This window comes from Candoia aspera, chromosome 6, assembly GCF_035149785.1.
Source record: "Candoia aspera isolate rCanAsp1 chromosome 6, rCanAsp1.hap2, whole genome shotgun sequence".
NCBI classification, from domain to species: Eukaryota; Metazoa; Chordata; class Lepidosauria; order Squamata; family Boidae; genus Candoia; species Candoia aspera.
This window is the reverse complement of record NC_086158.1, coordinates 52,186,930-52,201,265: the sequence shown is the minus strand read 5'-3', so window position 1 is coordinate 52,201,265 and position 14,336 is coordinate 52,186,930. Positions and strand designations below refer to the sequence as shown.

The 14,336-nt window shown below is 36.0% G+C and overlaps 1 protein-coding gene across 1 annotated transcript in view; it reads left to right on the top strand.

The window, feature by feature from the left end:
* Positions 1 to 14,336, top strand: part of SORCS1 (sortilin related VPS10 domain containing receptor 1) — a 438,448-nt gene that overhangs the window by 412,373 nt on the left and 11,739 nt on the right. The window contains exons 20-23 of the mRNA XM_063307130.1: positions 3,301 to 3,434; positions 6,292 to 6,415; positions 9,548 to 9,660; positions 13,333 to 13,464. Of these exons, the coding sequence (XP_063163200.1) occupies positions 3,301 to 3,434; positions 6,292 to 6,415; positions 9,548 to 9,660; positions 13,333 to 13,464 (503 nt within the window). The remainder of the gene's footprint in view (positions 1 to 3,300; positions 3,435 to 6,291; positions 6,416 to 9,547; positions 9,661 to 13,332; positions 13,465 to 14,336) is intronic.

Here is a 14,336-nt window from a genome sequence, read left to right as displayed (position 1 = left end):
TCTTGCACACTAACTGGAGGTTTCAAATCCTTCTCGCTGATTTTGCCCAATCAGCGCCTGCGCTTTCTCCTGCTCTGCTGAGTCATTTTGGGTATCTGTTTCCCTGATTCCTACTTGATAAGTTTCATTTTCTTCAGACTTTTCAGGATAAGTTTCATTTTCAGAGTCTGACTCAGACTCAAACCTCACAAAAATGTACAAGGACATCTCGGAACATTTCTTAATTTTGTAAACTGTGTATTGATCCTATAAACCTTATCAATCTCTGCCTCTGTGTCATCTTCAACCCAATCCAAAAAATTAGAGATTTACTCTTTTCTCTGATATCTTCTCCATGGCCTTCTGGAATTGCTCTAAATCTTAAATACTTTTTGCTTTTAGGTCAAAATCCTTTAAGATAGTTTTTTTTTTTTCTCTTCTTAATTCCAAAAAGGTGACTCTCCAATTCTTTCCTGCTGTTTGGAAGATCTCTCTTAAGTTGTAAATTAATTGTATCCAGAAGTGTTTAAGAAAGTGAGGCTTTTGCAGGTCAAGTGTCCATAAAGGCTGCACAGTGGTTTTGAGTGCAATGGCTCCCAAACCACTAAACATATGATTGAAAATCAATTCCTATGGTCTGCTCTTGAGGAGCAGTTATCCAGAGCACAAGTGAGTGATTTCCCAATCTCTCCTTCTCCTGAGAGAATTTTGTTGGCCAGAACTTGCTGTCTGGCCATGAATCTTCACCATGGTGCTGTCCCCACTCATGGAGATATTTTCAGGGATATCTAACCCACCTTAGGTTCTCACTTGGAAACTCTAAATTTACATTACATGCACATTCATGTATAACTCTATTATATGGCAAAAACAAAGCGGTAGTCATGAGTAGTGTTTATAGATGTTTAAAGCCCCTAAAATTCTTAGTAATCCATACTAAGATCATATATATTCTCTTACTAACTATTCCCACATATTTTCTACAGATTATATATACGACTTTTATATGACTTTTCCTAATACAATGTACTTCTCTCATTTCTCTATCCCTTTATGTATAATATTTTATATATAATATTTTAATGCAGATACTTCAATATACATTTAATTCAGGATTCTTTAATATATACTTTTAATGCATCTATCTATCATCTATCTGCCTGTCTGTCTACCTATATTCAGCTTTCTTATGTATAAGCAGAGAACAATGAGTAATGTGTAGCTTCCATACATTGTTGTCTTGAGTTCCTTGATAGTATGCATAATCCTAGATTATACAGTTTTGTTGAAAAATAGGTTGTAGTTTTTGTCATTGTATAGCTGCCAACAGTGGAATTGATTTATGTGGAAAAATTGTTAACTTGAGTAACATTGCTTCATTTAAACCTCTTTTCCATTAAAAATGTAAATGAAGGGCAAGATGCAATACAGACAAGTATACGTTTATTTTTCTGTTGCTTTCTGTCAGAGACAAGATCTGTAGAAAGTTTAATAGAGACTTTGGAGAAGATCTTTGCTGAAAATAGATAATTGACTTAGATGAATATGTCTAATAGGTTGTTAAGGCATTACATATTATATATGAAACTGCTTGGATTCTTAAGATATGCTCCTAGCTTCATACAGTCATTTATAATGAAATGTCTGCTGAAGTTCTGACTTACTAAGAACATTTTTGATAAAGTTCTTTGAGCAAAATATATTATTGCCCCCATACAATCCGGAGTTATTCCAGAGTTGTCATGCTGCCACCACCCACTAGAAGCATTAGATGGTGAATTTTAATTAAATTATTGAGATCCAGAAGATTCTAAAACAAAATTAATACTGGCACTTCTATAAATATTAGCACTTCTATAAAGCAAAACGAAGATTGCCACTGTTAATTGTGCAGTGATATTTTGCATGATTTGCCTTCAGACTTTGTCTTTAGAATGATATGTACAGTCTGCAGTCCTTTTCATAAGTTGTCAGGCCAGAGAAATAAAGATGCTACATGTGTCATGCCCTCATCCATGAGGTTTTACATGACTTCCTGTCCAACTAGAGGGAAGGGGGAGGAAATTTCTTTATTTTTACACAGTGCAGATCCTGTGTGGAGTTTTTACTCACACTGACCACCGGGAAGCAGAATGTAACTAGTTTCATTTTCTTTGGTACTCATCACACCAAGATAGCTGCAGATCATTCTATGGTATTCCAACCCTTCACTGGAAATTGAGTTCAAAACTTTGGAAGCCTGCATAAAGATAATACACTGGATTATTGGAATGTAAGGCAAGATGATCCATTTAGAGTAAAAAATAAGGTTGCAGAAACATATTAAACTGCACTATTTCTATCAATGGTAAAGTAACCCAGCAGTATTACTCTGAAGTAATATTTGGTAACAGAGGTTTGCAGGAACTGCTTATAAGCTTCTGAAACAAAGAGTAAGCTTTGTTCTTGCACTATGTCAGTAATAACGTCTTTTGTACAGAAAAAGAATATAGTTTTAGTTGTGTGTGTGTGTGTGTAGGTGAGACAGAGAAAGAGAGAGAGAGAAGCCATTCTTTCATCATCCTAATTCCTTATACAATGAGGACATTACTGATTTAAAAGAAAAAAGTTTCTTTTTTTCTGAAATTATGTAGCTATTCTTCTAGGATTCATAATTTACCTTCTTAATCAATGAATTGTTTTTTTGATTATGGAACTACCTTTTCTTATGAAAGGATTTAGACCATCTATCTTCCGCTAGTGACCTTTCCCTCCCTCCCTCCCTCCATTTTGGCCTCCATTTTGGCTTTATTTTTGTAAAAATAAATAATGACACGATGTAATATGTCATATGTTGTTGTTCATCTGAGGTTGTCTTTACCTAATTTGAAGACCTGCTAAGGACCAGATGATTTTTATTATGTCCTGATACATAAAACCATAGAATTCAAAGAGGGTGTATTTACTTTTTTCCATAACTGTATATGCCAGGTTATTGGTTATTGACCATTTCTTTTTCCATGTACATTAACTTGTGCAGCAGCACTGTATGATTAAATCTTCATGTAGGGTTCTTCAGCGTGGTCTAATGTGGAAACCACACATATCACAAAGCTCTTCAGCAAAAAGTCATTTATAGCTGAATCTGTGGATGAATACACAACCAGTAGTGAGACTGTTCCTAATAATCATGTACAGGGTTGCAACAATGCTGAAATTAAATTGTGGGTGAAGTAGCCTACAGTCCTACTGAAACTGCAGAGAAGGGAACTTGAAGTTAAATATATTAATGCATAAAATGACTTTATGAACACATTTTTCTCATTTTTTCCTCATTTCTAGGTCCTTTAGAGCATGTCCATTTGTCACTTCCATTTGTAACAACAAAGAACAAAGAAGTTAATGCCACAGCAATATTATGGCCCAGTCAAGTTGGAACCCTAACATATATTTGGTGGTTTGGAAACAACACCGAGGTCTGTATTCATGCAGTAAAATCAGTGGTTAATTAATGCTATGACCACATTATCAAAGGGGGGAGGGCAAGTTGAATTATCTCGAGGAACAGATTACAGGACCCTGAAAATCACAGATAGAAATTCTCAGCACTTTTATGGCACATATCAGCTTTTTAATTAACTGGCTTAACACAAAAGATACTGTTTGTTTTTATTTTCCCCATTATGCAAAATATTGCTTAAAAATAATATCATAATCCAGTTTTGAGCTAATCTGGAGTTATGTCTGCTATTCCAGGGTTTGAAGGTGTACTATTTTCTATTCTTTTTATACTCAAGGGTGTCTTCATCACACATAAAAAAGGGGTAGGGCTTTGACTGAATGGTTGTGGCCACCATCTTGACTTTTTCTTTTTTTTTTTACAAATTCCCTCCCCCTGGACACCTTGGTTTATACTGTTGGACTGGTGGAATGTTTGCAGATTCCCAAGATCTGTCCTGTTATATTATACCACTGTTACCAACCTTGGCAGTTTCCAAGTGTGTGGACTTCCAATCCCAGAATTTCATGGCCAACATGGCCATTGATGAGAATTTTCGGAGATAAATCCACCCACCTGAAAGTTACCAAGGTTGGGAAACACTGCATTAAACTGATACAGAGTTCTCATTTGCATTGTTAATCAGGGGTAACTAAATGATACCTAGCCTATGATAGTGTTTAATTTGCTAAAGTAACCCGGCAGTGATTCTTCTTGTTAATTTGTGTTGTGAGCCTCTGTACTGCTATGTTTAAAAGCATTAGACAGTGGAGAAAGTGGACCCTAACCAATATAGAAGTTATATTAAGTATATTCCATTGAGATCACTTGAAGTTAACCATTATTGTTCACAAACAACACCAATAAGATTATCTGATAACATGAAATACAAGCAACAATAATGGGACTTGCACTTCATGAAGGCAGCAGGGTCTTGTTGTATAATAAGCCAAACAGTACTGTTGCCTGGTTGGTCCCATTTTCATTCCTCGCAGCTTATTTTAAACTATTCTGAGATAAATTCTTTATTAAGCCAACTTAAGGTAACCCAACAGTGTGCAAACCTTTGCATTCTTAAGAATTCTTCATCAAGCTGTATATCAGGAAAGCCTAAAAAGGCACAAATACTGTTTGGCATAAAGGCCAGGGTGAAATTTTGAATTCAGAATATTCCTAATCATCAGATACACCCAAAATATAAGGGAGGATTTATGTTTTATCTCATTTTCAAAGAGAGAAGAACTTTGGAAGAGAAAGGGAGGGAGGAAAAGGAAACTTTAATTTGTCCTGCCTGCCTGAGCTCAGCTGCTCTTTGGATTAGCAAGAATATCAGTTTTTAAATATTTTACATGTTTTAAATTATTATTCAATAGGCATTTTTATACACTGTCCAGAGTCTTCAGTGATAGATAGTCTGAATCAATGAAATAAAGGAAAGGAAAGGTAGGATTGCCCTTTTGAGAATAAGGAGTTTACTGGAAAAAGAAGCAGGGTTTTAAAAATATTCTTAATGTATGGTTTTCCCACTGTTTCAAGCAGTAGCTGAACTGTAAGAGGTGACTAATTTCTTCCACAATACTCTCATGGAATGATGCTGTATTCTTTGCCATAATGGTTCACATGTTCTACCATTATTCTAGAAAACAATATGATGGCCCCCAATGGCATCTCACACACTAGATGACACTGTGAGAGCATGTTGTTATTGTTTTGTTTACAGAATATGACACAATAAAATTATTAGTACCAAGAGTGCTCATGAAAAAAATCCTTACTTTATTATTATTGTTCTGTGGTTCTTTGGGTCTTCATTTTCTTTCTACTTTTCTATTTCTCTTTTTGGTAACCTGTCCCTTTCTTGTCTAACCTCTATGATCTTTCCTTTTTCTCTTTTAGTGAAACCTTCTGAAAAAATATTTTTCATGCTTGTGCAAATGATATTACTATGTAGCAATTAAATATATGTCACCATTCTAATGCAGGGGAACTTCAGTGCTTCATCACCATTGATCTAGTTGTTTTTAGCCAAACTGACAGGTTAGAAGGTTCTCCCTTTAATGAGTCAATCATTTGAGGGGCCTTATTAACAACTTAAAAAAAAAAAAGTAACACTGAAAGGAAGGGTCTAAAGTTCTGTACCTTTCATATTAACAGTTTTCTAATTTTGAATCAGCCAGCTGCACAAAAAGAATACGTATACGGTTACAGAAAGATGTCGAGTTTAACTTTCTATTGTGTCAGGTTTGTTCACTTCAGGATTATTGAAACATACAAATTGAATGGGAATGTATAAATTTTACATACAATTGCACATTAAAATTGAAAGAATTAGAAAGGAGAAAATATCAATTTTATCAAATCTACACATCTGGACCTGTTGTACACTTAAAGGATTTGTTCATCACATTAAGCCTTAATTTGATTTGTTTGTATCAACTTGGTGCATTGTGTAATCATTATGGTTTGTAATCCTAATTTTGAGGCTTAGTTTTTATGTAAACCAAGACAAGCATGGTTTATTCAACAAATTTTTTTTAAAATCACCAATCACCAGTTATGAGAACTTGGCCATTGTTTTCTGGATTATGTGGGTACTTTTCTGAAGCTTTCCTGGATGATAGGTTTCGTATTTTATAGAGACTTTCCAGATTTATGCTTTTTCAAAGAATTGAAATATGTAAGACAAATAAATCAGTGGCAATATTGTCCAATGATTTTTTGGGCTGTCATACTAGATGTCTTTGATCCCAGTCTGTTATTAGTAACACGTTTATCTTGGCTTTTTATTACTACAACATTAATTACCTTTCTTGTTGCCTTCTTATGTCTTTCAGCCACTGATTACTTTGGAAGGGAGTATCACATTTACCTTCTCTGCAGAAGGTATGAACACAATCACAGTACAGGTTTCTGCAGGAAACACAATTCTGCAAGACACCAAGATGATTGCAGTGTATGGTGAGCCTTGTTTTTGTCCACTCTTACTGATTCATTCCCTAGGTTTCTATAGCTGTTTCCCCTTTGCTGTGTTCTCCACTCAGAAAAATAGGAGACTAAGAAGGACACAGTAAGGACAAAATCATGCAAGGCAGCTATATGCCAATCAGATCAATCAAGACCAAGGGCCAAAAGTTGAACTTATATGTATCATAAGTGCAAGGGTCTATTTACCCATCACAAAATATATTCTTTGGACTCAAACACACTTCATAACAAATTTACACCCAGGGAAATTCTTACTTTTTAGAAACTCAGCACCTGGGCCATATTCTGTAGCAGAGGTAGACAAATGATTTCGGGTTAGAACTGTACTTTAAATTTTTAAAATTTTACCTCAGTGGGCCTTTTTATTGATGCAGTGATATCACCAGGAAGAAGTTTAAGATTTAAACAAGGGGCAAATCAAGCTTTGTATATAGATTTTGCCTTTTATTTTGGCCAAAAACTGGGAGAAGAATCTGGAGGTTTTGTACAGTTCCCAGAAATGGACCAGGGGACCACATGTTGACTGTGGATCACAGGTTGCTCCCTTTTTAATAGCTCATTCTCTGTCCTTCTGTTAGAACTTTGTTAGTGTCACATGTAAGCTTGATAGCACTCTCATATGAGAAGTGCAAGTATTTTGTTGCAATAGGAAAGAGGATCGGTCCAAGGTTTCAACAGGTTTGAGAATCTGCAGATGCAAGAACAGTAGAGAAATGCACATATTTTACCACACATTTTATCACCCCCATATACTCCTGAACATGGGCATGTTAGTCACAACTATTCTATCATCCAGTTCAAGGGAATCTTTAGTTGGACTGTTAGCTTACTGGTGCATCCCTGAATCTCTTATCTCTTGCCAATTTGCAGAAGGCAAAAACAGAGACAAGATTACATACTCAGTGTCATGAGTAAGGATGGCGAGCAGGGGGCTCCCACCCAGACTGTCAAGCGCATGCGTAGCACTGAGGAACTGTTCAGCCATTCAAAGAGACACAGATCGGAACCGCCTTAACCTTTGGGGTTTATATGGCTGGGTTTTTCCCACGCTTCCTCAGTTTGTTAGGATTCTTGTTAAGTACTAGTAATAAATATTAGAGACCAAGTCTTTGTCTCAGTGTGTTTCCTGGTAGTCAGGACAGTCAGTGAGGGGATGGGCCTCAACATGTCTGTGTGTGTGTGTGTGTCTGTGTGTCTGTGTCTGTGTCTGTGTATTCCAAAATGTATTTAGCATTGCATTCTCCCATTTGATGTCGCCAACCTTATTCAGTGATGAAAAAATCTGAGCTACTTTTCTTCCACAACTCTGGTATCTTGCATAGAATGCTTGCCTACATATTTCAGATGCTGAGGTCAGTATAACACTTCTCTTAAATCCCCACTCAGTTCCCTCACTGTTTACAGTAGTACTTCAAAGTAATTGCCATGCTGCTTGTCTTATTTTGTGGGATGCTTTCAAGTGTTTCATTTGCATCCTTTCAAAATCCAAACAACCTAATTGCTATACAAGCTGTCTGTATTTGGAAGCATACTGAAAAAAACACACAGAGAGACACCCCAAACCACCAGAGTCCCCCAGTGGGAGGAGATGAGCGGGAACAAATTGGATAAATAAAATAATAATAATAATAATGAAAAAAAATGTTGAAGACATGTAAATGAAGACTTTGTCTGGGTTCTTTTTAAACGCCTCTCTAGTAACTTGGTTCATGGAGCACTGACACTTAATGAGCTGATTACCAATAAAGCTTCAGATTTATCTTCATTTAGAATTTGTTCTGGGTTAGTGCAAAATTGAAATTGGTTTAATCAGTAGGATTTATACTGAAAACACATTGAAATCAGTGCAGGTAGTACTGGATATTTGTTATGTTTGCAGACTTTTTAAATGCCAAATTTAAAATCTTTAAATTGGGGAAATAATACAATTACAGCATTACAGTCTGTTAAATGCAGTGCAAAGATAACCATTCAGGAGTGGTTTCATACAGCTATTTTCTCCTTTTCCTCCTCCTCCTCCTCTCTCTCTCTTCCTCAGCTATGGTTATGTGGACCACTGCTACACTCTCAAAAGATACCTTCGATATCTTTCAATATAGAACCCTTTAAAATATATTAATTCTTTCAAATGACCTATTTTCCATGGGAAGTTTGTACCTGAACTACAAAGTAACTAATACAGAAATAAGTATAAGAACCTTATTGCACTCTAGGGATCATGCAAAAAGGCCTTCAGTTGATGCTAAATATATTTAGGCAAGCTAAAGTTGAGGGCTTCACAATCTGCAGGGCCTTACAAAATTTCAGTTGCCTGATTTTGCAAACAAGTTCATTATTACTTATATTAATAAAGTGATCCTGACTACTTATTTTGTCAGCATCTTGTATATATTAATGTATCTTAAAATTATTTTAAAAATTACACTTAAGTATGCTATATTATAATCTATGAGAGAGATCAAGCCAGCCAAATGATAAATTTGTAATCAGTAAATGCATTCATTTAAAAGTAATTTATATTTTTCATTTTAAATACCTTCCTATTAAATTATTAAAGGGTAAATATATGTTTTTGATTTTTTGTGGTGACCCAAGGTGAGACTTTCTGGTGTAACTTTTTAACAAGTGGCATCAAGCTTTATATACTGTAGCTTAGGGCCTCACCAAGTCTAAACTAATAGTAGGATATTTTTTTTTAGGTTTATTAGTTAGAATTCAAAATATCAATCTGTTCCTCTTGGCCTAAATGTACAGTATACTATTTTAATGTGAACACCATTAAAAAAAAGCTGGGTTTTCCCCTCTTTTTGTCTTTGCCCTAGTGCTGTAGAACAAAAGAAAAAAAGAAAAGAAAGGTAAGGTTGGTTTGTTTTTTTCCAGCCTGACTGCCACAATGGTGTCCCATTATGACTAGCAATGTCCTGATCTGACATTTGGTTCATCTAATTCTAAGCGGTTATTTGTCAGCATATTTTATGACATCAGTCGAACTGATTAGAAATCTAAGCTCATTTTTAAAATGCAGTAGCTATGTCTAAAGAGTTTTCATGCATAATAGTCTCTGATTATCTCTCTCTCTCTTCTCTCTTTCTCTTTTCCTCCTAGAGCATTTTCAGTCTCTACAGCTTTCGTTTTCTCCAAATCTGGATGAATACAATCCAGATATTCCTGAATGGAGACGGGACATTGGTCGAGTCATCAAGACGGTTCTAGTTGAGGTAAAAGAATTTGCCATATTTTATTGATATGCTTTTGTTATCTTCCACTAATCTCTTTGAAAGGAGCACTTATAAGAGTCTGAATACAATTTAAGACACAAGAATGATTTGCAGGACTACTACTCCCATTTATCAGATTAATATAAAAAATTCTCATCCATTTATTTTCAGAAAAAAATGATTTTTCTTTTCTTTTCTTTTATCTCACCATTTTTTTCCAAAGAAACTAGTCACGATGCCTTGGTCTCACATCATTGTAAATGTGTTCTTTTGCAACATGCTAAAAATGGGGTTGTATTTGTTTTGTTTACTAGCTGGAGAATTGCCTTTTAAAGATATAGTTTGGTGTCTTTATCTGGTATTCCCATCCATGTATGCAACTTTAGTCTAGCATTCTGTACATATGGTCACTGCAGTTTGTACTGTGCCTGTGTTGTGATCATGTAGTTCATTAATAACTCAACTGCCTTTGTTCAACAATGGAAAATCTGAAATGTACATTCCCTCATCATACTTTTTCAGTGTTATGGTGCAGAAGAACACAGATCAAGGGAAGCTGGGACCATTGTGCTAAATACATTTGTGGAATTAATGTATAGTTCTATATTACTTGTTAATTATCTATGAAAGATAGTTGGATTGATGCGAACAATTCAATAACGTGATGGAGTATAGGTCTGAGTATTTGCAATTTAAATAGTTTACTAGGACCCATGCCCCTTTTTTTGTAGTACAGAAACAAATTTTCTTGCCAGAATGAAAGTAATATTTCTGAACAAAATTTGAACATCACAATTAAGGCAGAAGGAATGGCTAAACATGGGCTGCCATAGGCCGACCATGACTTTAAGCCTGAGCAGATCATGCTGTAATTATCAATAAGAATATGAAGCACAGAACTGACACATCAAATCTATAATATTGACACATGGAAATTACATTAAAATATGTTTCACTGTAGGGAGAACATCCTCTTCTTAAAATGGGCTCAACAATAGATGGGAGCCACTTCAGACTTCCTTCAACTCTAGGCAAATGAACTCCAAAAGTTTCCAAACAGGGACATATATTGGGGGAACATGGGTGGAGGTGGGAGAAAGTGACATAATTCATAGTATGAGTGATGCAAATTACCTAATGTCATCATACCTTATTCCGGATACCTATATTTCCAGCTCTTTTATGACTTCCCCTCCCCCCCAAAAAAGTACGTTCAAGAGATACATGCTTTACTCATAAAATATTTCATTTATTTATTCATTCAATTTATATAGCCACCTACTTGATTTGTGATTCAGGGTGGTATATGGAGTTAAAAACAACAAATAGTAACCATAAAAGAATAAAACATAATTAACCATATTTAACAGGGACAGTCCGAACAACTAGAAACACTCAAGATGGTCTCAAAAAACTTCCTGCCCAAATGCTTCAGGGAAAAGCCAGGTTTTTAGAGCCTTTCAGTAGACAAGCAGGTTCAGGACATCCAGATCTTGGTGGGAATACTATTATGTGGGCAGGTGTGTGACAGAGGTCTCCTGCATTTCATTAGATGACACTACTTAAGTAATGGAACTTGGAGCATGCCAAGCCTTTCAGATCTTGTTGTTGTTGTTTATTCGTTTAGTCGCTTCCGACTCTTCGTGACTTCATGGACCAGCCCACGCCAGAGCTTCCTGTCGGTCGTCAACACCCTCAGCTCCCCCAGGGATGAGTCCATCACCTCTAGAATATCATCCATCCATCTTGCCCTTGGTCGGCCCCTCTTCCTTTTGCCTTCCACTCTCCCTAGCATCAGCATCTTCTCCAGGGTATCCTGTCTTCTCATTATGTGGCCAAAGTATTTCAGTTTTGCCTTTAATATCATTCCCTCAAGTGAGCAGTCTGGCTTTATTTCCTCGAGGATGGACTGGTTGGATCTTCTTGCAGTCCAAGGCACTCTCAGAATTTTCCTCCAACACCACAGTTCAAAAGCATCAATCTTCCTTTGCTCAGCCTTCCTTATGGTCCAGCTCTCGCAGCCATATGTTACTACAGGGAACACCATTGCTTTAACTATGCGGGCCTTTGTTGTCAGTGTGATGTCTCTGCTCTTAACTATTTTATCGAGATTTGTCATTGCTCTTCTTCCAAGGATTAAGCGTCTTCTGATTTCCTGACTGCAGTCAGCATCTACAGTAATCTTTGCACCTAGGAATACAAAGTCTTTCACTGCTTCTACATTTTCTCCCTCTATTTGCCAGTTATCAATCAAGCTGGTTGCCATAATCTTGGTTTTTTTGAGGTTTAGCTGCAAACCAGCTTTTGCACTTTCTTCTTTCACCTTCATCATAAGGCTCCTCAGTTCCTCTTCACTTTCAGCCATCAAAGTGGTATCATCTGCATATCTGAGATTGTTAATGTTTCTTCCAGAGATTTTAACTCCAGCCTTGGATTCCTCAAGGCCAGCTTGTCGCATGATGTGTTCTGCATACAAGTTGAATAGGTAGGGTGAGAGTATACAGCCCTGCCGTACTCCTTTCCCAATCTTAAACCAGTCTGTTGTTCCGTGGTCTGTTCTTACTGTTGCTACTTGGTCGTTATACAGATTCTTCAGGAGGCATACAAGATGACTTGGTATCCCCATACCACTAAGAACTTGCCACAATTTGTTATGGTCCACACAGTCAAAGGCTTTAGAATAGTCAATATTCAGATCTTACTGAATGGCAAAGATAATTGGAAACAGGCAGTCCCACATAAGCAGTCCCTGGGCATGTCTATATGCATTCCTATATAGAATGTACTTTGGATATTCTGCTTCTAACTTAGGTTATTGTAACCGGCTCTTGCCATTGGCCATACTGTTTCTGTGAATTCAAGGAGAGAACCTTATCGGGTTAGGCTGATATATCATGTGTGTAGGGCTCCTCTTAGTTCCCTTGTCAACTTCTATGTCCAGTGCAGTCAGACCCTGAGCTGTGTGAGATCTAAACAGGATTGTTACATGGCTTTTCACCTCTGTTTATCACATTTCTAAAATTCCTTTCCTCCAAAATTTTCCTGAGATTTTGAAGTTCAGAATTAATTGGTCCTTATGTAGCAATACTTATTGGGTTGTTTTTGACCTAACATTCTATTTTATTTGATTTCCATATTGATTTTGTAAATACCACAGTGCATGATACAATCTTTATTTGTGTCATTCATGTTCATTAATTATTTTTCTTTGCAGTTATTTTTAACTGTATTTTTAAGTCTCTGAAAAAAACAGCAATTACATTAAGCTCATTTACAACTGTTGAAAATTCTCTCTGAGAAACACATATAAGGGGGAAAGTAAAATGCTTATCTTAGAGTGCAAATAGAAAATGCATTTTCTGAGTGGAAGATGTGGATTTGAATGCAATTGTATGTGATGATCAGGATGAGAGCAAACAAAGGAAAAAAATCAATTCTAGGTTTAAAGGTGGTGTGTGTTTTTCTTTATTAAGTATTTTTTGGAATACTCAATGTTGCAATAAACAATGTTGGGATATAAATTAAATAAATAAATGATTTTGATTAATAATCTCAGTAAATTTAGAAAAAAAATTAAATTAAAAGACAACCAGTTCAAGTTTATTTTAGCTACAGAGACAAAGCTGTGGATGTCACTCTAATGTACTGTCACTTTTACTTTTCACACATTAGGCAACAAGTATTTCCAATGAACATATTTTGGTAGCAATCCTGCCAGGTTTACCTACATCTGCCGAACTCTTTATTTTGCCCTATAAGGCTACCACAGGAGAAAGTAAAGAAACAGCTGAAGATCTGCAACAGGTATTTGGTTCTTTTTATGTTACATATTAATAATGTTTAACTATTAAGAAACTGACACTGAGCATTTCTAGAAAGTGAGGATCATACACATCTCACTTTAATATAGTTATTAATTCATAGCAACCTTTATTATTCCTTGCATCATTCATGACTCTAATGTCTCCAAGTTTTCTCTAAATTTTGCCTGCAGTCACTGAATGAGTAGGTACACATTAACACATGTAAAGAAGAAAAAGAAAAAAAAATGGCAACCAAGTTATTGCTATGGAAACCAAAGCATCTAGTTCAACAGTAAGTATAAATTATTAGATTTATATGGCCACCCAGCTCACATAAAGCAACTCTGGCAGCTAACACAACAAAAACATTAATACAATAAGAAAAAGCAATAAATAAAATATACCAGGAAACAAAGAAAAATGGCAACTGGGAATAAGCCAGTCAGCAACAAATTCATCCAACTCATGGGCTCAACCACCTCCTGACCCCTCCATGCCTGAGATAAATATAGACACAGGTCTCCATTATTTCTGCCTTCCATCCCATGTGCAAACTTATATGCAAAATATCTGTACAGGAATGGATTGAAAGGGAACAGCTTATCACTGAAGAACAAGCAGAATATTCAGGAGGGATATCAACTATAGATCATTCAACAGATCATTCAATAACAGATCCTTCTCCATTCAATTAAGAATTATTGATTTTAAAGCCGCCTTTGATATTTGGCTACTGACAATCATCCGGAAACACCATTCAAAGTTTCTAAACTACATGAGCTGATGTTGGATGTCCTTCAGTTGTTAGTGCTAAGGTATGTCAGTTTCCATGCACTGGAGGTAGAATCTGGGGAGGCTCAGAATGTCATAGTC